The 24,099-nt window shown below is 45.5% G+C and overlaps 1 protein-coding gene across 2 annotated transcripts in view; it reads right to left on the bottom strand.

The window, feature by feature from the left end:
• Nucleotides 1–24,099, bottom strand: part of ssbp4 (single stranded DNA binding protein 4) — a 388,170-nt gene that overhangs the window by 26,981 nt on the left and 337,090 nt on the right. For both annotated transcript variants that reach the window (XM_034180216.1, XM_034180215.1), the window contains exons 6-8: nucleotides 23,266–23,349; nucleotides 4,398–4,524; nucleotides 4,240–4,307 (exon numbers count right to left, since the gene is read on the bottom strand). In XM_034180216.1, the coding sequence (XP_034036107.1) occupies nucleotides 4,240–4,307; nucleotides 4,398–4,524; nucleotides 23,266–23,349 (279 nt within the window). The remainder of the gene's footprint in view (nucleotides 1–4,239; nucleotides 4,308–4,397; nucleotides 4,525–23,265; nucleotides 23,350–24,099) is intronic.

The following is a 24,099-nucleotide window of genomic DNA, read 5'->3' as shown; positions in this document are numbered from 1 at the left end:
TAAAACAAATAATTAATGTTTTTACATTATTTCAATGGAACGAATATTTAATTTGGTGAAAGCTGGAACATCCCATTCAACTCGGCTTCACCTCATTGAATGCTTTCACCTCATGAAATATTCGTACCATTGAACTCAAACATTTATTATTTGTATACTAGTGTTTGATTGTCGGTAGCCTGTATGTGGGCAACATATGTCCAGTACATGTGTGTGTTTATGGCTATTTTCGTGCTCAGTTCAAAGCTTATTTTTTGCAATGTTGGCAATTTTTGGCAAGCTCTAATTTTTGTTGTTGTGATGGTTGTCATAAATTCTTTACGTGACCTGTATGTATGTCGGGTGACCAGTGGGAGTGTTAGTGGCCATTAGTTGGCAGGTTCACCAAAAAATGTAAAGTGCATGTGACGGTGCCACATGAAGCAGTCATATGAGGAAAATGGACCATAAATCAGCCTAGCATATAGGCTGAGAATTGACTGGTGTGGAGGTGAGATGACACTTAACATGGCAATGATCTGACTAGGATCAAAAAGGTGACAAAATTCGCAGCATCGTTTGATGAACAGCTACTGAGAGAGAAGAGAGAGACAAAATGTGAAATGTCCAGAAACATTTTCAAAAAAGTAAGCAATGTGATGGCACTGATTTTGGTCAGACCCTGTTGTCAGGGAATGTATGGCACACAAATGTATCTAATGTGATGCAATCATCACGCACACTCGTACACGCCACAGATGCCCAAGCTACAAGAAAGCTGGCCTCTGTACCGCTTCAGTCTCTAATGTCAGCACAGCCTTCGTCTCTATGTGTCCATGTTCCCCTTTGTGTGTTTCTATGTATGTTTTCATGGCTGCCCAGCAGGCCAGTTTGGCTGGCACCACACTTTGTGTACTGTGTGTGTGTGTGTGTGTGTGTGTGTGAATGAGGAAGGGAGAGAACAACAGATAGAGCGCTTATAGGGGCAGGCCAGAGAGCAGCTCCAGTCAGAGCAAGAGTTTTGTTTGGCAGATGATTACACTTGTCTAGCAGATGTCACACCAGCTGCTGGTGCTTTTGCTGCCAAAGTCACCCAGCCACCATGTCAGAGAAGTGGACTGAGGGGCACGGGGAGCGAGCAAGTCTTTGTTTGAGGTGAGGATGGAGCGGGAGGTGTCCGGGTGCAGCTGTCCGGCCAAACAAACTCTAGACAACTAACACGGGTATTAAACTGAAATAAGAGGTGAAAAGGTGTTGAGCTGTTCAAAACCAAAGTTTCTCTTCTACAGAGCAAAAATGATTGTGTGTAGTTTGCAGTCTGCTTGTTTGCTGTTGCAGCATTTCAGGATTTCCTTTAAAAAGACAACAAGACCTCAGCACAAAATATGGCTGGGACAGTTGTTCTGACGGACGCTCCTGCATTCTTTATTAACAGCATCTGCCGTGTTGGTATTTTGGTGACTGGCTAATGTTAAGAGAATAACAGACAAAGAGTGCTTTATTTGTTTACATTATACAAAAAAGGTGAGAAAAGTTCAAGATACTCCATGACTTTACTCAACATAAAACGATTTTAAGTTCAGAGTATTTAAAAATGTCTGTGCAACACGTTACCTTGAGTTTTTTCAAAAATTTTTTTTAAACAGTGCATGCTACTGTCACCGCCCCCCCCCCCCCCCCAAAAAAAAAAGGTTTGCCTGAGTGCAGGTGTAAGTACGGGGGTTGACTTCAAGATGGCATGGTGGCCAGACTGCAATATATATTTTTAAATGTGCCAGTTTGGGGCACCAAAGCTCATATTTCATTGGCACTCACTCATCTTCAACCGCTTACTCCAATTAAGGGTCTCGGGAGGCTGGAGCCTATCCCAGCAGTCATAGAGTGCAAGGCAGGGTTCACCCTGGACAGGACGCCAGTCTGTCAGTCACAGGGTCACATACAGACAAACAAACACATTCACACCTACAGACAATTTAAAGATTCCAGTCCATCTAACCTGTGTGTCTTTAGATGTGGGAGGAAGCCAGAGCACCCGGAGAGAACCCACACAAACACGGGGAGTACACACAAACTCCACACAGAAAGGATACAGCTGAAGATTGAACCTACGACCTTCTTGCTGTGAGGCAATAGTGCTAACCACTAATCCACCGTGCTGCCTGCCCCTATTTCACTGTCCTGATGAGTTAATACAGACATCAAATACTTACATGATTTTTACGTTATAGCCTGTAATAGTCCAAAATCTTCATATGCAGGGCACAACACTGTCAACGGGTAAGTGTGGTCTTTTCTTGGGCAAGTACAAAATTGTAATTTCCTGATCAATCTTAAAGTGTAATTAACATGACGGCTTTTTTTTCACTGATTCACATTATTTTGTGATTGCATGTGTTTTGTAATGACTGAACTGTGATCCTAAGACACATTTAGTTTGGCCTCAATGAGATTAAAAGCAGTTGGAACAAGGTAATATCTTAGTGTGATGTCACAATGGGACTTCAGCAGGCTCCCCGCGCTACTCTGAACCCACTCAGCACACGCAAACACTGTTGATCCCCACAAGCAGGAAAACGTCACTTTGTCAATTTCGGCAAGCTTGACATAACAGTCAAGACAACACTGTAACTGCATTTGGTGATCAGCCTAACGACAAAGAGAGCAGATATCACAGTGACTCTGACGGGGACCCATGCAACAGAAACGCGATACCCCACAACAGCTCAATAATATTAAATGGTCATTACATTTATTAAATAAAAACATATTTAATGACATGTTACATATAAAACTACCAGGATTTTGCCAAAATAAATTTAATACAAGACTGGGCCATATGCACACAGTGTTTTTATTTTATTTATTTTTTAAACAGGGATTTTCCACCTTCATTCTTAAAATAAATCACATCTGTACAAGCAATCTTAAAAAATATCTCCATTCACATAAAAAAATCAATAGGTGGCTTGGGCGCATAGTGAGTGTCAGGACTGTTGTGCATCTTGCTCTGTGTGTGGAAGGTATGCGCCCTGTATGTTCAGTACAGAGTTTGCTCCAATGTGTCGCAGTCAAAATGAAATGAGCAACTGACTAAATGCAGCGTGCTGTGGATGAAATGCGATGTAACGCGGGCAGAATGTGCCTGGCGGAAGCTGGCAGATGTGATGGTCCTTCTTATCAATGCTTATCAATGTGCATGTCAGAATTATTATGTGCCTGAACTTGCCACATTAGCACACATAACACTACTATTAGAAAAAAAAAGAATCAGAAATGGCAAAGGACTGACCCCTGACTTTTATCTAGAATCCTCAAGACGCCTATTTTCCTCTGGCTTTGGAACATAGTGCTTTTGGTTTTAACGTGTTTTCAGGTTATGTTTATTCCCGTTTCAGATAAAAGCAGAGGTCCCACCATGAAGGAATCGTTACAAACATGTACGCTCCAAATGTAGATCCAATTTCTTGCTGGACACATTTGTGCTGTGTTCGGTGCCACTTTGAGTCCTTCAGAATGCTGACATTCTACCTCATTTGAGCACTCAGATACAACTCCTGATACTTTCATGCTGAACGATGCCTTTTCTTACCAATCTCAGGCTGCAGTGTCTGTTCATTCAAGTGGGGAGCCAAGCTATGTATTCCTGGAGTGATGTCACATGTGCCCTCTGCTTCAAGGAAGTTTTGTAGGCACAATTTTTCTCAGGAAATTTTAAATCTTATAAAAGAACCAAATGTCTATTTATAGCATCTTTAGTGTATTATTTGGGACTTAGTCCAGTACATACAATCCTGTTATGTAAAGCATAAAAAACCATGTCAGTTGCACTTTAAGTCTGACTGCATTAGACACGACGTGCACTGCGTTTAATGAGAACGGTAAAAGAGATTAAAGCCAAACTTGAGATGTTCATGGGCAAAATCCTTGACATCGACCTATGAAATAGAGAACAAACCAAAGAAAACAAGAGCAGTGCAGCTCTTTAGGTTTTCTTGAGTTAACACCGACCCACAGAATGTGGTCAGTCCAAAACAACACTGACACTTATTGGCCACATTTTGCTGATGAATTTAGGATAAAGAAAAACACACGTTAGATCTTAGCAAAATGCAAACAGGCTCTCATTCAAACCTCAGCTGCGTCACCACAAAGCAGACTTGCTCGTACTAGTAAGTCCCAGCAACCTTCAGCAAGTCAGAAGAAAGAAGACTACTGACAGCAGCCTAAACAAAACCAAAGATGTGTGCAGACACTACTTACCTGTGGGCCCATGCCCCCCATACCTCGGGGAGGGTTCATTCTCATTGGACCTCCCATGTTTGGATGTCCTATGGTAAAACACAGATCAGCCTCAGTTGTACATCATTTCATAACCAACGTCACCAACATGACACACGTCAGCATGTGTCTGTCAGCACCTTGAGGTCTGGTGGGGTCCAGGCTGTTTGGCAGGAGAGGCTGTGACCCAGGGATGCTTCCAGTTGGCTGATTTGGCATACGGAGGGAGGGCCTGGGGCCACCAGGGTACCGCGGAGACATAAAGGGCTAAGAGGACACATGAAGGACACCGGTTACTTCACACTTAGATCCTGACTTGTTTTTTACATTTGTGACTGGTATGTTTTGAAATTATCATGTCTAACTTCACATCTGATTTTCTCATTCATCATTCATTCATTTTCTGGCCCTGCTTACTCCAGTTAAAGATTAAAGGAGTTAAAGGAGTGGAGGGGCTGGAGTCTATCCCAGTGGTCACTGGTCGAGACATGTGGTGGACAAGACGCTCCACTAACGCAGTGCTGACACATACAGTTGTGCTCAAATGTTTACATACTCTAGCAGAATTTATAATTTTTTTGGCCATTTCCCAGAGAATATGAATAATAACACTCTAACTTTTTTCCCCTCATGGTTAGTGGTTGTGCGAAGCCATTTATTGTCAAACAACTGTGTTTACTCTTTTTAAATCATGACAACAGAAACGACCCAATGACCCACAATATAAAACTCTTTGTATATTGTGCCTAAAACTCTCCTGGATATACGAGGTCTATTAGAAAAGTATTCGACCTTATTATTTTTAAACCATATGGATTTGAATCACGTGTGATTGCGTCAGACAAGCTTGAACCCTCGTGCGCATGTGTGAGTTTTTCCATGCCTGTCGGTTGTGTCATTCGCCTGTGAGCAGGCTTTGAGTGAGGAGTGGTCCAGCCCCCTCGTCGGATTTTCATTGTGAGGAAATGGCGGAATGATTTGGGCTTTTTTCCATCAGAATTTTTTCAGAAACTGTTAGAGACTGGCAGCTGGAAACCATTAGAAAAATTTATCTGGCTTTCGGTGAAAATGTTACGGGCTTGGTAGAGAATAAGGAGTGTTACTGTCGCTTTAAGGACGGCCCCCAGATTTCACTTTTAACAAGAGATTTTGTCATGGAAATCCGAGCAGAGGCTTGGTGCGTCACAATGGATTCGCTACTGGAGCGAGACAAAACCACCTCCGTTTTGGTCTCACAGGACGGCTTTGAGATGACGTTCAGACAACTGTCGGTGGTTTTTCCATCGAGTGATTATCCGAGAAATTGTGGATGTGCCTGCACATGCCCCGTGAGGCTTCATCACGGCGTTGCTGTGTGCCATGCGGCACCGCCGTGACACGTGAAGCCTCCGCTCCTCTTTCCATGACAAAAACTCCTGTAACAGTGGAATGTGCCATTCATTTCCAAACTGGATGCTATGTTTTATCCGGGACGTCGTCTGACTAGCACAGGAATTGTGAAAAGACGTGGACATCAGCACTTTTTCGGCACATAGAGACTGACGTGCGGTGGAATACCGCGCGTCGCGACGGTGCCGCATGGCGCACAGCAACACCGTGATGAAGCCTCACGGGACATGTTCTGGCATGTCCAGGCACATCCACAATTTCTCGGATAATCACTCGATGGAAAAACCACTGACAGCTGTCTGAACGCCATCTCAAAGCCGTCCTGTGAGACCAAAACGGAGGTGGTTTTTTTCTCGCTCCAGTAGTGAATCCATCATGACGCGCGAAGCCTCCGCTCGGCTTTCCATGACAAAATCTCTTGTTAAAAGTGAAATCTGCCGGAAAATGGTTGATGTCCAGCTCTTGTGATAAATAGAGAAATGGCACACGATGGTCACGGATCCAGACAGCCACCCGTTTAGAAATGAAATGGTCGTTCAGCCTGTCGATGGCGGCTTCGAAGCGCGGCGCGCCCCACAGCCGCTGGGGGCCATCCTTAAAGCGACAGTAACACTCCTTATTCTCTACCAAGCCCGTAACATTTTCACTGAAAGCCAGATCAATTTTTCTAATGGTTTCCAGCTGCCAGTCTCTAACAGTTTCTGAAAAAATTCTGATGGAAAAAAAGCCCAAATCATTCCGCCATTTCCTGACAATGAAAATCCGACGAGGGGGCTGGACCACTCCTCACTCAAAGCCTGCTCACAGGCGAATGACGCAACCGACAGGCGTGGAAAAACTCACGCATGCGCACGAGGGTTCAAGCTTGTCTGACACAATCACACGTGATTCAAATCCATATGGTTTTGAAAAAATAATAAGGTCGGATACTTTTCTAATAGACCTCGTATTAACTGGGTTTTTAGACGTTGTTACTGCGTTTGTTTTATGTAAAAATGTCAGACGCTCAGGTTGTTTCTCCGTTATTTTCAATGGGAGTTGCTGCGAGCTGCGATCGCTTCCTGTTCATGTCGTTTGGGGAGAAAGTGAAGTTTGCACTTTAACGTCCTGTTTATTGTAATAAATAATTTTTATTAACAAACAGACATGTATATTTTACCTGTGCATAATAAAATATGTAAAGTAAAAGAAAAAAAAGTTTTATTAAGTGTTCTGACCATAGAACCAGATGAATGCGGTTAACGGAGGTGGAGGCAGAGAAGAGAGGGACAGAGGTTTACGCACAATGTAAACACAAACTAAGCTTAAACTGTAGATCCTTAAAAGGATCAAACAGATGTAACTTTAATTGTAAACTTGGAGGTCTTTGGACCCGGAAACAGATTTATCACGTGATCCAATCCAATCCAGTTTATATAAAAACAACAAAGTTGACCAAAGCGCTGTACAATGACATAAAATCAACCAATCAATCAATAAATAAATAAATAAATAGATTGGCAACAATAAAAGTTTTTAAAAACAATAAAATCATCAACCCTCTCATCAAAAGCCAAAGAAAACAAGTATGTTTTAAGACGAGATTTAAAAACTAGAGGTGACTCCGCCTGCCTGATACAGAGAGGCAGGTCATTCCACAGTCTGGGACCAACAACAGAAAAAGCTCTATCACCTCTACGTTTGAGCTTTGTCTGAGGAACTACAAGCAAAGCTTGATCTCGTGACCTAAGAGAACATGATGAGGAATAAGACACGAGCAGGTCAGACAGATACCGTGGAGCAAGATCATTAAGACATTTAAAAACAAACAATTTAATTTTAAAATCAATACGATAGCGAACAGGCAGCCAGTGAAGGGAAAAAAGAATGGGCGAAACATGGTCATACCTCCGGGATCCAGTCAAAAGACGGGCTGCAGCATTCTGGACCAGCTGCAGCCGTGCAAGTGAGGCCTGGCTAATACCAGTGTACAGTGCATTACAATAATCCAGCTGAGTCATAACAAAAGCATGGATTAAAATCTCCAAGTGATGCCTTGAAAGTGAGGACTTAATCTTAGCTAGCTGCCTCAGAAGAAAGAAACTTGCCTTCACAACAACATTGATTTGTTTATCAAGCTTAAAATCTTTATCCATTCTCACACCGAGGTTGCAAACCGTAGATTTAATACATTGTGTCAATGGTCCAAGGTTTATTGAACCACAACTACCTGATTTACTTGGCCCGACCAGAAGAACTTCAGTTTTCTTTTCATTAAAGAGTAGGAAGTTTGCAGACATCCAGTCTTTAATGTTCTCAATGCACTCCAGAAGATGATTGGCACCAAAAGCATTCTCACGCTTTAGGGGCACATAGATTTGACTGTCATCAGCATGAAGGTGAAATGACACCCCAAATCTACGAAAAACTGATCCCAGCGGAAGCAAATACAATGAAAAAAGAAGTGGCCCAAGAATGGACCCTTGTAGTACACCACATGACAGAGGAGCTGTGGAGGAAACAAAATCTCCAAGTCTTACACAGAAACTCCTATCCGTTAAGTAGGATCTGAACCATTCTAGAGCATAGCCCTGAATGCCTACCACATTCTTAAGGCGATCCAGGAGGATCTCATGAGCCACTGTGTTGAACACAGCGGTCAGATCCAACAACACCAAAACAACAGTGTGACCAGAATCAGTGGACCCCAACATGTCATTAAAAACCCTCATCAAAGCTGACTCAGTACTATGAAAATTCTTAAAACCAGATTGAAAGACCTGAGGGATCTCATGCTCATCTAAAAAAGCTTTCAACTGATTAAAAACAATTTTCTCCAACACCTTTGACAAAAATGGTAATTTAGAAATAGGGCGAAAGTTGAATAGATCACTAGGATCAAGACCAGACTTCTTTATCAACGGTTGAACCGCATGCTTCAGGCAAGCAGGCACTACCCCATTTATCAAGCTTCCATTGACGCAGTGTAGGACAGACGAAGCCATTGTGGGAAACACTTTAAACAGGCGTGGAGGAACATGATCATTAGGTGAGCCAGCAGGCTTCATCTGACACAATACTTTTTCTAAACAGGAGAGTGTCACAGGCTCAAACTGATACAACACGGCTTTACAAGTGACAGAATCAAACACATCAACAGATGGAGGGCTAATAAGGGCCCTAGTTGACACAACCTTGTTGATGAAAAAATGTAAAAAGTTTTCACACACCACAGGTGAGGCTTCAATGCTCTCAGGCTGGGGAACATTAAGAGCCATATTCACCATGTTAAAAAGAACACGAGGGTTGTGTCTATTAGCTGTAACCATATCAGCAAAATAAAGAGCCTTAGCAGATTTTACACATTTTTGATAGCTGAACCAACAGTCCTTTAACATTTTAAAGGAACTCTGCAGCTTAACATGATGCGTTACGTCAGCGCTTAACAACCGGATACCGTGTGTTGCTCCATTAATATCAATGACAGGTTGGAGTCTTTTGCGGTCATTGTGGATGAGGCTCTTTATCTTCTCTGACGGTAAAGCTGCCCACTCTTCTTGGCAAAAAGCCTCCAGTTCCTGTAAATTCCTGGGCCGTCTTGCATGAACTGCATATTTAAGATCTCCCAGAGTGGCTCAATGATACTGAGGTCAGGAGACTGAGATGACCACTCCAGAACCTTCACTTTGTTCTGCTGTAGCCAATGACAGGTCGACTTGATCTTGTGTTTTGGATTGTTGTCATGCTGGAATGTCCAAGTACGTCCCATGCACAGCTTCCGGGCTGATGAGTGAAAATTTTCCCCCAGTATTTTCTGATAACATGCTGCATTCATCCTGCCATCAAGTCTGACCAAGTTTCCTGTGCCTTGTAGCTCACACATCTCCAAAACATCAGTGATCCACCTCTGTGCTTCACAGTAGGAAGGGTGTACCTTTCATCATAGTCCTTGCTGACTCCTCTCCAAATGTAACGTTGATGGTCATGGCCAAAAAGTTACATTTTGGTCTCATTACTCCAAATGTGTCAGAACGGGCGGGAGCCCGTCTACCATGGTGGCTGGACCCGCAATGCAAACTCCTGAACTAGGCTTAGGTGTAGGAGAAAACATGGTCTTTATTCCAGGCTCTGGTTCGGTACACGTGATCAAGCAGCGGAGCAGAGGTACAATCAGGATCAGGCAAAAATGCAGTTATGGTTGAGCAGGGGTCAGAGGCACGAGTAAACACAGATGTCCGGGACGAGGCAAAAGGCATGGTGGAGGAAAACAGAGCAGAGGTACGATACACGGCGAAGCAAAAGTCAGAACTGACAAAGGGCGCTGGAATGTGTACGAGACAACAAACTGGCAGTGAGCTGTGAGACTGTGATGGTTTAAATAAGGAGCAAACAAATTAGGGTGATGTGAAGCAGGTGCGTGGAAGTCTCTGGAATGGGGGCGTGACCAGGGGAGCCAAAGGTTGTGCAGAGTACAAGATAGTGAAGGAAGGAAGGAAAGCACAGGGTGGAGTGAAGTAACAGACAAAGACACGTAAGCTGGAGCAAGAGTGGGAGTGAATGAAAACACAACGCAGACATAAACAAGGTGGGAGACAAAGACATGGGGCAGGTGCAGTGATGTGAACATAATAAGCTGGGTGTGAGGAATAAACTAACACCGAATGTGGAACTACAAAAACAAGAACTGAAATCAAACATGAGCATGTGAACAAAAGCAACTAGATCTGATCAGGAAATCAATACAAAAGCAAAATTAAACAGGAACAGACTAATAAACAGAAATCAATACCTGATATAAAAGTACAACAAAAAACAACAGCCAACATATACAGATGAAAGCTAAATGATAAACAATGAAAACACAAACCAACTGAACAGAAGTAGAACAGAACTGGACAATGGCTAAAGTAAGAAAAGTAACAAAGTGATAAGAAAAACATAACAGAATAACTCATGATGAAAATAATTACTGATAAATCAAAGCCGAAGCAGACAGAAAAACCACAAAAAGGGGAAAAACAAGGGCTCAGCGCCCTGACCCGGCCAAATCCCTGACAAAATGACTTGTGCTGGTTGGTGTATTGTAAGCGGGGTACTTTGTGGTATTTGTGTAGTAATGGCTTTCTTCTGGCAACTTGACCATGCAGCCCTTTTTTCTTCAAGTGCCTCCTTATTGCGCACCTTAAAACAGCCACACCACTTTTTTTTTAAGAGAGTCCTGTATTTCAGCTGAAGTTATTTGTGGGCTTTTCTTTGCATCCCGAGCAATTTTTCTGGCAGTTGTTGCTGAAAGTTTTGTTGGTCTACCTGACCGTAGTTTGGTTCCAACAGCAGCCTTCATTTTCCACTTCTTAATTAAAGTTTGAACACTGTTGATTGGCATTCTCAGTCCCTTGGATATCTTTTTATATCAATTTCCTGTTTTATACAGTTCAATGACCTTTTCTTTGCCAATTCTTTTGCCTTCTCTATGACTCAGAAACCGGAAACATCAGTGCAGTAATGGATGAAAGATGCAAGGGTCTGTCAGGAGCCCAAAACTCACTGATCTTTTATACACACACACTGATTACAAGCAAACAGATCACAGGTGAGGATGGTTATCTTTTGTAGCCATTCAAACCCGTTTGTGTCAACTTGTGTGCATGTTATCAGGCCAAAATTACCAGGGTAAACACAGTTGTTTGACAAATGGCTTCACACAACCACTAACTAAAACGTTTTTGTGCTGTCATATTCTCTGAATATGGCCCAAAAAACAAAAATAAAATTCTGCCAGGGTATGTAAACCTTTGAGCGCAACTGTATAGACAGACCAACTCCTTCACACTCTCACTTATATCTACAGTCAATTTCAGTGTTTCCAGTTCAACTAATGTGTATATCTTTGGAGACTGGAGGAAGCAGATCACCTGGAGAGAAGCCACACAAACATGTGTTGAACATGCAAACTCCACACAGAAAGGACCAGGTGGGATCCAAACCCAACACTTTTTCTGTGACCACCAAGCCACCGTGATGTGTAACTCCCACATATAATTCCTACACTTTTATTTTTGTTCTTGTAAAATCAACAAACCTACAAAGCACCTATCACTCTATTTCTGCCCAAAAATATGCATTTAATATGTGTCCAATTTAGAAAGACACCAGCTCAGACCACTAAAGGCCAGCAACTCAAATGGCACTGTTTGATGAATAATATAATACAATACAATATAAAGTAGTTACAAATACCAAAAAAAGAAGAGTTCATTTTAGATCACCATACATTTGTATTCTTCTTACTTCATATGACTTACTGCATATACGAGGTCTGTTAGAAAAGTATCCGACCTTATTATTTTTTTCAAAAACCATATGGATTTGAATCACGTGTGATTACATCAGACATGCTTGAACCCTCGTGGGCATGCAAGACTTTTTTCACGCCTGTCGGTTACGTCATTCGCTGAGAGACTGCTGCTTTGTTTGATCAAAATTTTTTCAAAAACTGTAAGGCACAACTGAGTGGACACCATTCGATAAATTCAGCTGGTTTTCGGTAAATATTTTAACGGCTGATGAGAGATTTTGGTCTGTATGTGTCGCTTTAAGGACAGCCCACGGCGCCTGACGGCGATCTGCGCTCCGAGGCGGCGTCGTCTCGCTGTTTCAAGCTGAAAACTTCCACATTTCAGGCTCTGTTCACCCAGGTCATCGTCAGAGAACAGAGAAGTTTCAGAAGAGGTCGGCATGAGGAGTTTATGCGGACATTCCACTGTTAAAGGAGATTTTGTAATGAAAGAACGTGCGGGCAGATTCACGTCGGGCCGGACCCGACCGCAGGGGGTCGCGACAGGAAAAACACCTCCATTGGAAACCTTAACGGACAAGTTGGAACATGCCCAGCTGTTAAACAATTTCTCAGATACTCACTTGTTGAAAGCCATCAAAAGCCGCCTGAATTTTACAAATGGTTTTCAACACGGAGGTGTTTTTCCTGTCGCGGCGCAGACGGATTTGCGTCGTCGTCACGGAACCGACTCTGCGAATTTGCCCGCACGTTCTTTCATTACAAAATCTCCTTTAACAGTGGAATGTCCGCATAAACTCCTCATGCCGACTTCTTCTGAAACTTCTCTGTTCTCTGACGACGTCCTGGGTGAACAGAGCCTTAAATTAGGAAGTTTTCAGCTCGAAACAGCCAGACGGACGCCACCTCTGACCGCGCCGCGCCGATCCACTTTGTGAGCTGTCCTTAAAGTGAAAGAAACTCCACAACCTCTCATCAGCCGTTAAACTTTTCACCGAAAACCAGCAGAATTTCTCGAATAGTGTCCACTCGGATATCCCTCACAGGTCCTGAAAAAATTTTGATAAAGCAATGTGCGCCGTCTCCAGCAGCGTCTCAGACAAAGGAGAGCTGGACCAGTGCTCACTCAAAGCCTGCCCACAGGCGAATGACGTCATCGACACACGTGAAAAAACTCACGAGGGTTCAAGCATGTCTGGTGTAATTGCACGTGATTCAAATCCATATTTTTTTTTTTTATAAAACTGCCGGTTAGTTTTCTAATACACCTCGTATAGACGCTACAATAATCTTTAAATTAAGAAAATGAAATTATGATAAAATTATGGAAAATAATATACAAAACACAGTGTAAATATTTTAAATGCTGTTTTTGTTATGATCTTTGTCAAGTACAATTTCAAACTCTAGATTAAAACTGACTTTTATACGTCTGTATCTGTGTCTTAACAATTTTTAAATGGTCAAACATTATGCTCATGTAATCAAGGGGACTGCTCTCCTTTTGTAGAATAAGAAAGCCAACCTGGAGTGAATAATCCATCCATCCATTATCAACTCATGTGTTGATGCCCATCGTACAGTGATGGAAAATTTCACCTTGATTTAAATTAACACGGTATAGTTATAATGAAAGAGAAAGAACACAATTTCAGGTTTGAGTCTACGTCTGGTTTTGCAAATGATTCTGTGTTTAAACCATGGGTTAAAGCAATTAATTTTCACCTGACTGAAATTTTTTTCCTGGCAAAAATCAATGCCAGCAATTCTCTAAAATGTGGCGTAGTGGGGGCACATACTCTTTTTTCCTCAGTAAATACAGTATACAAATCCATTCTAAAAAGCCTCTGAGGAGAGAGAGAAAAAGCATAAAAAGAATGCAAAACCTGAACACAAAGGTGGGAGCGGGGGTGTAGTAAGTCAAATTTTGTATATTCTGGTTAACTTTAACGGGTATGAATCCCTCTGAAACAAAAGTCACTTCAAACTGTGAAGTAAAAGCACAGTATTGATTCTGGGGGTGCTCCCACAGAATTTCTTTTTAAAACAGCAAGTCAAATTTTGTATATTTTGGTGAATTTTAATGGTTATGAAGCCTTCTGAAACAAAAGTCACTTCAAACTGTCAAGTAAAAACACAGTATTGATTATGGGGGGTCTGGGAGATCTCCCACAGAAATATTTTAAAAGAGCAAGTAAAATTTTATATATTTGGGTGAATTTTAATGAGTATGAAGCCCTCTGAAACAAAAGCCATTTCACACTGTGAAGTAAAAACACAGTATTTAGAAATTCAAGTAATATTCCAAACCATGTTTGATTATTTGTCAAAGAAACAAAACACATTAACACTTCTAAGGAGTCAAATCCACCTGTCAACAAAGTTGCTCTTGGATGAACCAACGTGGACATTTAGTAACTTCATGACCAAACACGAATGAGACATCAGTGATCTGTCCTCAATTAACCTCTGTCCCCTGAAGCGGACATTTAAATGTTAAGAGCTGTACGAAGTGTAACTGCTACAAAAAATGTAGTCATAGGAATAGGCTTCAAATTATGATATACAGCGTGGATATTTTCCGTTTTCAATTTTCTAGCACTGACAAACTGGCTGCTTCCTCAGAGAGATGATATAAGCACAGGAGCGCGTCAGTCAGTCAATGTGTCATTGGCCTCTGATTGTGTCAGTATAATCAAACAATTCATTTAAAATTCAACAGCTCTTTGCTGAGGGACAATGTTTCAGTGTGAAAATAAACCCATTGTTCATTGTATGAAACGTACAGTTCAATGTGCCTCTCTGCTCATGTTACTGATGCAAATCTGCCTTAAATTCATGTGTGTAATGAAGTGCAGCATGTCAGGAGAAGTAAAGCGTGTACTGAAAGTGTAGAAAACTGATGTGTGATCGCCCCCCTCCGCCCCGTGAGTCAGCAGGGGGAGCACACAGAGAAAGAGACACACAGCTGTTTGTCAATAAGCGCACAAACACGGCTTTTCCTGGAGCAGGACTGTCTCCTGCTCTGTACCACCACAAACCAACTGATTTATAATACACAGTAAAAACACCGTGCACACAGATGGACAGACCTGACACCTAACTACTGAATAATGTAAAGCCAGTGGTGGGCACAGATAAACAAAAAATTAACTTCGATAACAGATAATCAGATAACTGAAAAGTTATCTTTGATAAAGATAAAATGATAAACCACCCAAAAATGTATCGGAAGTTGCAGATAACCGATAAATTCCAGTATTGTCTCTGGTACATTTGCAACTACTAATAAACTGAATTTGTTGTGAAAGTGACGTGACACGGACCCACAACAGGGGGTGGTAATGAACGGACAATGGATAAGCCAAAAGTAACAATTTAATGTTGTGATAACGGCTGCAAAAGAAGTTCAGGTTATCACTCAATGATTTGAGTCAGCAGAGAAAGTTACCTGAATGGTAGCTGATTTCTCGGCGGGGAGGTGGAGTTGCAGTCCGGCCTTTATGGTGGTGGTGATGAGTAGTGGATGAGTGACAGCTGGTACGGATGATGAGTGACAGCTGTCACTCCTGGTTGCTCCGACGCCCTCTCGTGCTTGAAGCCCGCACTTCAAGCAGGGCGCCATCTTGTGGTGGTGGGCCAGCAGTACCTCCTCTTCAGCGGCCCACACAACAGGACCCCCCCCTCAACGGGCGCCTCCTGGCGCCCGACCAGGCTTATTCGGGTGCCGCCGGTAGAAGTCGGCCAGGAGGGCCGGGTCCAGGATGAAGCTCCTCTTCACCCAGGAGCGTTCTTCGGGTCCATACCCCTCCCAGTCCACCAAATACTGGAACCCCCGGCCCTTCCGACGGACATCCAGGAGCCGGCGCACGGTCCAAGCCGGCTCCCCGTTGATGATCCGGGCAGGAGGCGGCGCCGGTCCGGGGGTACAGAGGGGTGAAACGTGGTGAGGTTTGATGTGTGACACATGGAAAACAGGGTGGATCCGCAGTGAAGCTGGCAGCTTCAGCTTCACTGCGGCTGGACTGAGGACTTTGAGGATGGGGAAAGGTCCAATGTATCTGTCCTTCAACTTTTGGGATTCCAATTGCAGGGGAATGTCCTTTGTGGAAAGCCAAACCTCCTGCCCAGGCTGATACGCAGGGGCCGGTGCACGCCGGCGGTCTGCATGGTTCTTGGCCCTCGTCCGGGCTTTGAGCAGGGCAGAGCGGGCGGTACGCCACACCCGACGGCACCTTCTCAGATGGGCCTGGACTGAGGGCACCCCGACCTCTCCCTCCACTAGCGGGAACAATGGGGGCTGGTACCCCAAACACACTTCAAATGGGGAGAGGCCGGTGGCAGACGAGACTTGGCTGTTATGAGCGTACTCGATCCAGACCAGATGGTCACTCCAGGCCGTCGGGTGCGCGGAGGTCACGCAACGGAGGGCCTGCTCCAGTTCCTGGTTAGTCCGCTCTGCCTGCCCGTTCGTCTGGGGGTGGTACGCAGACGAGAGACTGACGGTGGCCCCCAGTTCCCTACAGAAACTCCGCCAGACCTGGGAGGAGAACTGAGGACTACGATCCGAGACAATGTCTGATGGAATCCCATGCAGACGCACGACGTGGTGGACCAGGAGGTCTGCAGTCTCCTGGGCCGTCGGGAGCTTCGGGAGGGCCACGAAGTGGGCCGCCTTAGAGAACCGGTCCACTATCGTTAAGATGGTGGTGTTTCCCTGGGACGGCGGGAGGCCCGTGACAAAGTCCAGGCCGATATGAGACCAGGGGCGACGAGGCACAAGCAGAGGCTGGAGGAGGCCTTGGGCCTTGTGGTGGTCGGCTTTGCCCCTGGCACAGGTGGTGCAGGCCTGGACATACTCCCGGACGTCGGCTTCCATAGACGCCTACCAGAAGCGCTGCCGGACCACTGCCACGGTCCTTCGCACCCCTGGGTGACAGGAGAGCTTGGAACCGTGACAGAAGTCAAGGACCGCAGCCCTGGCCTCTGGTGGGACGTACAGTTTGTTCTTCGGACCGGTCCCCGGGTCTGGGCTCCGTGTCAGGGCCTCCCGGACGGTCTTCTCCACGTCCCAGGCGGCCACGACAGTGGACTCGGGGATGATGGTTTCAGGGGGGTCTGACAGCTCGGTCTTGACCTCCTCTTCGTGTACCCGGGACAGGGCGTCAGATCGTTGGTTCTTTGTCCCGGGGCGGTAGGTGATCCGGAAGTCAAAATGCCCGAAGAACAGCGACCAGCGGGCTTGCCTGGGGTTCAGACGCTTCATGGTCCGGATGTACTCCAGGTTCCGATGGTCCGTGAAAACCGTAAATGGTACCGATGCTCCCTCCAACAGGTGTCTCCACTCCTCAAGAGCCTCCTTCACCGCAAGAAGTTCCCGATTGCCGACGTCATAGTTCCGTTCAGCTGGGGTCAACCTGCGGGAAAAGTAGGCACATGGATGGAGAACCTTGTCGGACTCCCCGCTCTGGGACAGCACGGCTCCTATCTCTGAGTCAGAGGCATCCACTTCAACAACAAACTGGCGCTTGGGATCGGGCTGCACCAGAACCGGTGCAGTCGCGAACCGGCGTTTCAACTCCCTAAACACGGCTTCGCACCGATCCGACCAGGTGAAGGGGACTTTTGTGGAGGTCAGGGCTGTCAGGGGGCTAACTACCTGACTGTAGCCCTTGATGAACCTCCGGTAGAAATTTGCAAAACCGAGGAACTGTTGTAGTTTCCTACGGTTTGTTGGTTGGGGCCAATCTCTCACCGCCGCAACCTTGGCCGGATCAGGGGCGACGGAGTTGGAGGAGATGATGAACCCCAAGAAGGACAAAGAAGTGCGGTGGAACTCATACTTCTCGCCCTTCACAAACAGCCGGTTCTCCAACAACCGCTGTAGGACCTGACGTACATGCTTGACATGGGTCTCAGGATCCGGAGAAAAGATGAGTATATCGTCTAGATATACGAAGACAAACCGATGCAGGAAGTCCCGCAAGACGTCATTAGCCAATGCTTGGAACGTCGCGGGCGCATTGGTGAGGCCGAACGGCATGACCAGGTACTCAAAGTGACCTAACGGGGTGTTAAATGCCGTCTTCCACTCGTCTCCCTCCCGGATCTGAACCAGGTGATAAGCATTCCTAAGATCCCATTTCGTGAAAATTTGGGCTCCATGCAGGGGCGTGAACACTGAATCCAACAGAGGTAACGGGTATCGGTTGCGAACTGTGATCTCGTTCAGCCCTCTGTAATCAATGCATGGACGGAGTCCGCCGTCCTTCTTGCCCACAAAAAAGAAACCAGCACCCATCGGGGAGGTGGAATTCAGGATCAACCCGGCAGCTAACGAGTCCCGGATGTAGGTCTCCATTGATTTGCGTTCCGGATGTGAGAGGTTGTACAGCCTGCTGGACGGGTACTCAGCGCCCGGTATCAAATCAATGGCACAATCGTACGGACGGTGCGGGGGCAGCGTGAGTGCCAGATCCTTGCTGAAGACGTCAGCAAGGTCATGGTACTCAGCCGGCACCACCGCCAGATTGGGGGGGACTAAAACCTCCTCCTTAGCTGTCACACTGGGTGGAACCGAGGATCCTAAACACTCCCGGTGGCAGGTTTCGCTCCACTGAACCACAACCCCAGACGGCCAGTCAATCCGGGGATTGTGTTTTAACACCCATGGAAAACCCAAAATCACTCGGGAGGTAGAAGGTGTTACATAAAACACAATCTCCTCCCTGTGATTCCCAGACACCACCAATGTCACTGGCTGAGTCTGGTGTGTGATTAGTGGAAGAAGGGTGCCATCTAGTGCCCGCACCGACAATGGTGACGGTAAGGCCACTAGAGGGAGCCCAACCTCCTTTGCCCATCTGCTATCCAGCAGATTCCCCTCCGACCCCGTGTCCACCAGTGCTGGGGCGTGAAGGGTTAGATCCCCACTCAAGATCGTGACTGGGATTCCTGCAGATCGTCGGGGTTTCCCCACGTGGGTGTTGTGACCCACCCTTAGCCCAGTCTCTAAGGATGAGTGCTGCTCTTTTGACCATTTGGGGCATTCTCTCTGTGTGTGCTCAGTAGAGCTGCAGAGAAAACACTCTCCACGGATCAGCCTCCTTTGTCTCTGATCTGATCGTTTTTTGGCCCTGCTCGTTTCCATAGCAACATCAGCAGGGGAGCTGTTGTCACGTGGAGAGCCCTGGCAGTGGAGCGTGGGGAAGTCGGCTCCCTTTCAGACCCGGGAGGAAGAGGGACGGCGTGTACTTGACCACGCCTCTCGTCTCGCTGCCGTTGGTGTTCCGTTAATCGGTTGTCTAACCGTATAACCAGGTCGATAAGCCCATCTAAATCCCGCGGCTCGTCCTTCTCCACCAGGTGCTCCTTAAGGACCAGAGACAGTCCGTTTACAAAGGCGGCGCGGAGCGCAACAGCATTCCAGCCGGCTCGCGCTGCCGCGATGCGGAAGTCGACTGCACACTTCGCTGCGCTCCGACGCCCCTGCCGTATCGACAGCAGCACACTTGAAGCGGTCTCGCCTCTATGAGGGTGGTCGAACACCTGTCGGAACTCCCTCACAAACTCAGTATAAACCGTTAGGAGCCGTGAATTCTGCTCCCAATGCGCCGTAGCCCAGGCGCGTGCCTCTCCTCGAAGCAAATTTATAACGTAAGCCACCCGGCTAGCGTCTGATGCGTACATGACGGGACGCTGTGAAAAGACGAGCGAGCACTGCATCAAGAAGTCCGCGCACGTCTCCACACAGCCTCCGTACGGCTCCGGAGGGCTTATGTATGCTTCAGGGGAAGGTGGGGGGGTTCGTTGAACGACCAGCGGAATGTCTGTTTCTGGCACACGGTCAGCAGGAGGAGGTGCTGCAGCAGCGCCCTGAGCACGCGCTTCCACCTGGGCGGTGAGAGCCTCTATCCTACGATTGAGAACACTGCTCTGCTCGGTAACTAAGTCCAACCGACGGTAAAGGCGTTAAGATGTGCTGCAGCTCACCCAACACGCCTCCTGCTGGTGCCTGTGCACCTCGCTCTTCCATTGGCTGTTCAAGCGATGGTTGACGCCCCTCGGGATCCATGACGCTGGCCGAGAAATCCTGTTGTGAAAGTGACGTGACACGGACCCACAACAGGGGGCGGTAATGAACGGACAATGGATAAGCCAAAAGTAACAATTTAATGTTGTGAATCGCACAACAACGTACAGACAATAACAATATGGTGGACTGTCAATCATACACCAGGTGACGTGTGGGCAGGCTCGACGATAGAAGACGCCTGGCGAGAGAAGAGCTGGATCCCCACACAGCTTCCACCACCAACGGAGCTGAAGAACACCGGAGCCGCCAAGCCCTGCGCCCCAGGTGGCCGCTGTCTTCAGCAGTCAGACCCGGTACTGCTGGCAAAAACAGAGACAGTCCTGAATGAGTGTGAGTTCGCACACTCACGTACTCTCCACAGTCAGTGTTTTAGTAAATGGAGGGAGAACCTCCACCTCCAATCACACACTTCTGGCAGCTCCTGTTTTAACCACTTATCTTGATTTGGGTGTGAGGCGAAGCCGTCGCTGAGCACACCAAACGCCAATCCCACAGATAAGGCAGACCCCACAGGATAACGGCTGCAAAAGAAGTTCAGGTTATCACTCAATGATTTGAGTCAGCAGAGAAAGTTCCTGAATGGTAGCTGATTTCTCGGCGGGGAGGTGGAGTTGCGTCCGACCTTATGGTGGTGGTGATGAGTAGTGGAGAGTGACAGCTGGTACGGATGATGAGTGACAGCTGTCACTCCTGGTTGCTCCGACGCCCTCTCGTGCTTGAAGCCCGCACTTCAAGCAGGGCGCCATCTTGTGGTGGTGGGCCAGCAGTACCTCCTCTTCAGCGGCCCACACAACAGAATTTGAGTTTTAACACCACGATCGCTTCTGGAAGCATCAAAAGCGACAAATGACCCAAACAATGAACCCACACTTCTATGTTTGAACATCCTGCCCCCCGCTGGAAGCTCTTATTTACTACACAGCTTACAGCCTAGACGTAAGCTAAGAGCAGCCACAAAGCCAGCTCTCTACCAATCCCAACGCTCTGGTCAGGCGTTGAATAATGCACTACTTCTGAGGTTTTGTAACAAAAACAGACAGATCGCAAAGGATTCTGGGTAAAAGTGCCTCTGCTAAACACTGATTGGTTCACTCATTCATTATGTAAACCAACACATTAATGTGACGTGTGTCGTGTGTTGGTGTTTACAGATAAATGTGCTTTTGTAAAATATTCAATTTTTTATTTGTAAAAACAGGCATTTTTACAGAGCCCTGGAAGTGTCATGGCAAAATGTTTTGCATGTGGAGAGAATGTGCGCTCATTTTATTAGTGCCGTGCGCATGTTTTATTATATTGTATGTTGGCTTTACACTGTGCGAGTTTTGGCCCTTTTTCAGATGATTTTTCATTTGTGCGAGAATTTTTTGGATCGAGTTTCAGGTTAATCGCACATCCTGCATCGTGTAGTGTACATGGAGTAACAAACTGTGTTTAACATCTCACGACCACCTCCTGATCGCCGATCGTATGGTCAGATGAAAATCAAACCTGTTTGATATTATTCTGTCGGCCGTCGTGGAGGGTATCCTGCTGTTGAGAGCTACAAGCATCCAACCCGCTCACCTATGCATGTGCAAAACACCGCAGAGCTGTCTTGTAATGTTTTTTTGTTGTTTTGTTTTTAAACTTTGATGTCTCTCATTGAGAGTTTTTGTAAATTAGTTTGAAAAAACTTAACTTGTGATTAAAATATCATACAGTGTCTGCTCATCTTCAGGACGAATACTGCCATGACCTGCCATGAACACTACTGGCCAATAGATGGCAGTAGAGACCGTGAAAACTTGCCAAAACAAATTCCAGATAATCTGTGTCTGCTACATTTAAAATGCATGGAATTTAACAAACGCAAATACAATAACGTCTATAAACCCAGAGAATATATTCACGAGAGTTTTAGGCACTAGAGTTTAATGCTGTTGTCCGTGGAGCCTGAACAGAGTGTCTAAAATGCATTTTTCCTGTCGTGAACGTACTGAGATTACACTATCCTACCCATAATGCACTGCTGGGCACAGCATGTGCTCAATAAAACCTTAAGAATTAGCACATTACTTTAAAACTAAAACATATATCTGATATTTTCACTTTATAAAACTTCAGACATGACTAATTTTAAATAACTTGTCAAAAATGAGTTTGGTTAAAATTTGAACCATAAGTTAAAAATGTATGCCTCTGGATGACTTGGGTGATATTGCCAGCGTATCAGTATGGTGTTAAAGGAAATTATTTTATTTATTTATTTTTTTTTTTGGTGCCCAGTTCTCCTTTGCCTGCAGAGGATAGAGTGGTTTTTCCTGAAAGCAGCTCTCTTATGTTCACAGAGAGTGGAATTATACATCTGTTAGGAAACTTTTAACAGCTAGGTGCTTAACTGATTTTAAATTTTAAAAATGTTTGTTGCTGTTCAGTTTTGTTTACTACGTTATCGGTCTAAAAGTTATCGGACAAAACGTTATTGGAAGATAAATAGTCCGACAATGGTTTTTAAAGTTATCTACAAAGATAATTCGATAATGAAAATATTATCTTCGATAATTATCTGTTATCGGATTATCGGAATTGTGTCCACCACTGTGTAAAGCCCCTGCAGACAGACGCTTCTCAGAAATCCTGACGTATGAGATCGCAGTGAGCAACAGTTCAGTGTGACATGATAATTAATACTTTTGTATCAGGGCAAATGTGATGATTTGAATGCCAAATGAGTAAAAGCTGTGTTTGTTTTTTGTTTTTGAAAGCAACATTAACACAAATTTAATAGACTTTCATAAGGGTTGTGTGTCTTTGTGCTTGGACCAAGTGGAGGATGAGTTACATAATCACAACTTAGACCTGGAGGCAGGAACAGACTTGTTCCTGTTTTTCACTTTCTTCCACCCCCTCCGCCACATGCCGTCTCATACTCCTCCCTCTGCCCCACCCCCCCCCCCCCACCCCCGGCTGCCTCCTCTTTGACCATATTGTAGTGAATTTGTGCATGAAAACTGCACCGTGTCAGGCTGTGCTGCAATATTAATGGTCTATTGATGGACTACAGGATGGTGAGTGCTCTGCTGCGGGGAAAAAGAAGGCCCTCCAGATGCACCTCTACTCCTTACAGCCCAGCCAACACAGCTAAATAATTCATCCACCCCGCCCAGCACGCACGCAGCCCGTCCTGTCTGCCAGCCCAACAAGGGAGCGATGCACTGATTTGTCCACAGGTGCAGAGGGAACGGCTGTGTGAAGGTTTCCTGCTTACCTGTCCGTGAGGTCCCATCATGGGGTTAGTGGGGTTGTGTGGGGGTGGCTGTGTGTGGGGGGACGGCTGAGATCCTGGAGGACCCTGGTGAACAAAAGACAAAAAGATGACAAAAAACAAACATTACAAACACTTTAAAAATACTCAAAGTGGGGGGGAGATCAGCAGTAAAGTCTTAAAACGGCTCACATGATGAGCTTTCATCAGGTAGGAGTTTCATATCCAACGTTCCCCAAAGTCTCATAATGTCATGACTGCACATGCACAAATTTGTCTGCTTTAAGGCTGAAATGGCTTGTTGTAGACCTCTGTGACATATGTCACAAAAATCCATATCTCAAGTGTGATCTCAGCTAGTTACTTCGATGAGACAACTGATGATCCTGTCTGTGCCAACGTGGCACACATCTCTCTGAAAGGAGACAGGGCATCTAAAAGAGCTGAATGTTTCATCTGAAGCCCTGCTGTCCAACACAAAGATCACAGGGAAGAGAGCTTTGAAAACTTCTTATTGTCTGAAATCACCCAACCATAAGTAAGTAAGTAAGTAGTAAAGCTAATTTTATTCCTTTTTAGGTACAAATAGGGGTTTTGTCCAAGGGAAAAATAGTTGAAAACCACTGATTTAAAGCAACAGGCACAGAAACCGACTGCTTCATCAGCAAATCCAGTCACGCTGGGAGCATAACGCTTGTGCCGCATTTCACCACATCCACCAAAACCACAACAGCAGACCATGGGTCCTGCAGGGAAAGCACCTGGCAGACACAGGTCCATCTCCACCTTTCAAAAATCACCATCTCTCTAATGGGTCCTCATGGGCTTTTCCAGCCA

The sequence above is a fragment of the Thalassophryne amazonica genome, chromosome 10, assembly GCF_902500255.1.
Source record: "Thalassophryne amazonica chromosome 10, fThaAma1.1, whole genome shotgun sequence".
NCBI lineage: Eukaryota > Metazoa > Chordata > Actinopteri > Batrachoidiformes > Batrachoididae > Thalassophryne > Thalassophryne amazonica.
Note: the sequence above shows the minus strand (reverse complement) of the source record. Positions and strands in the feature narration are given on the sequence as shown.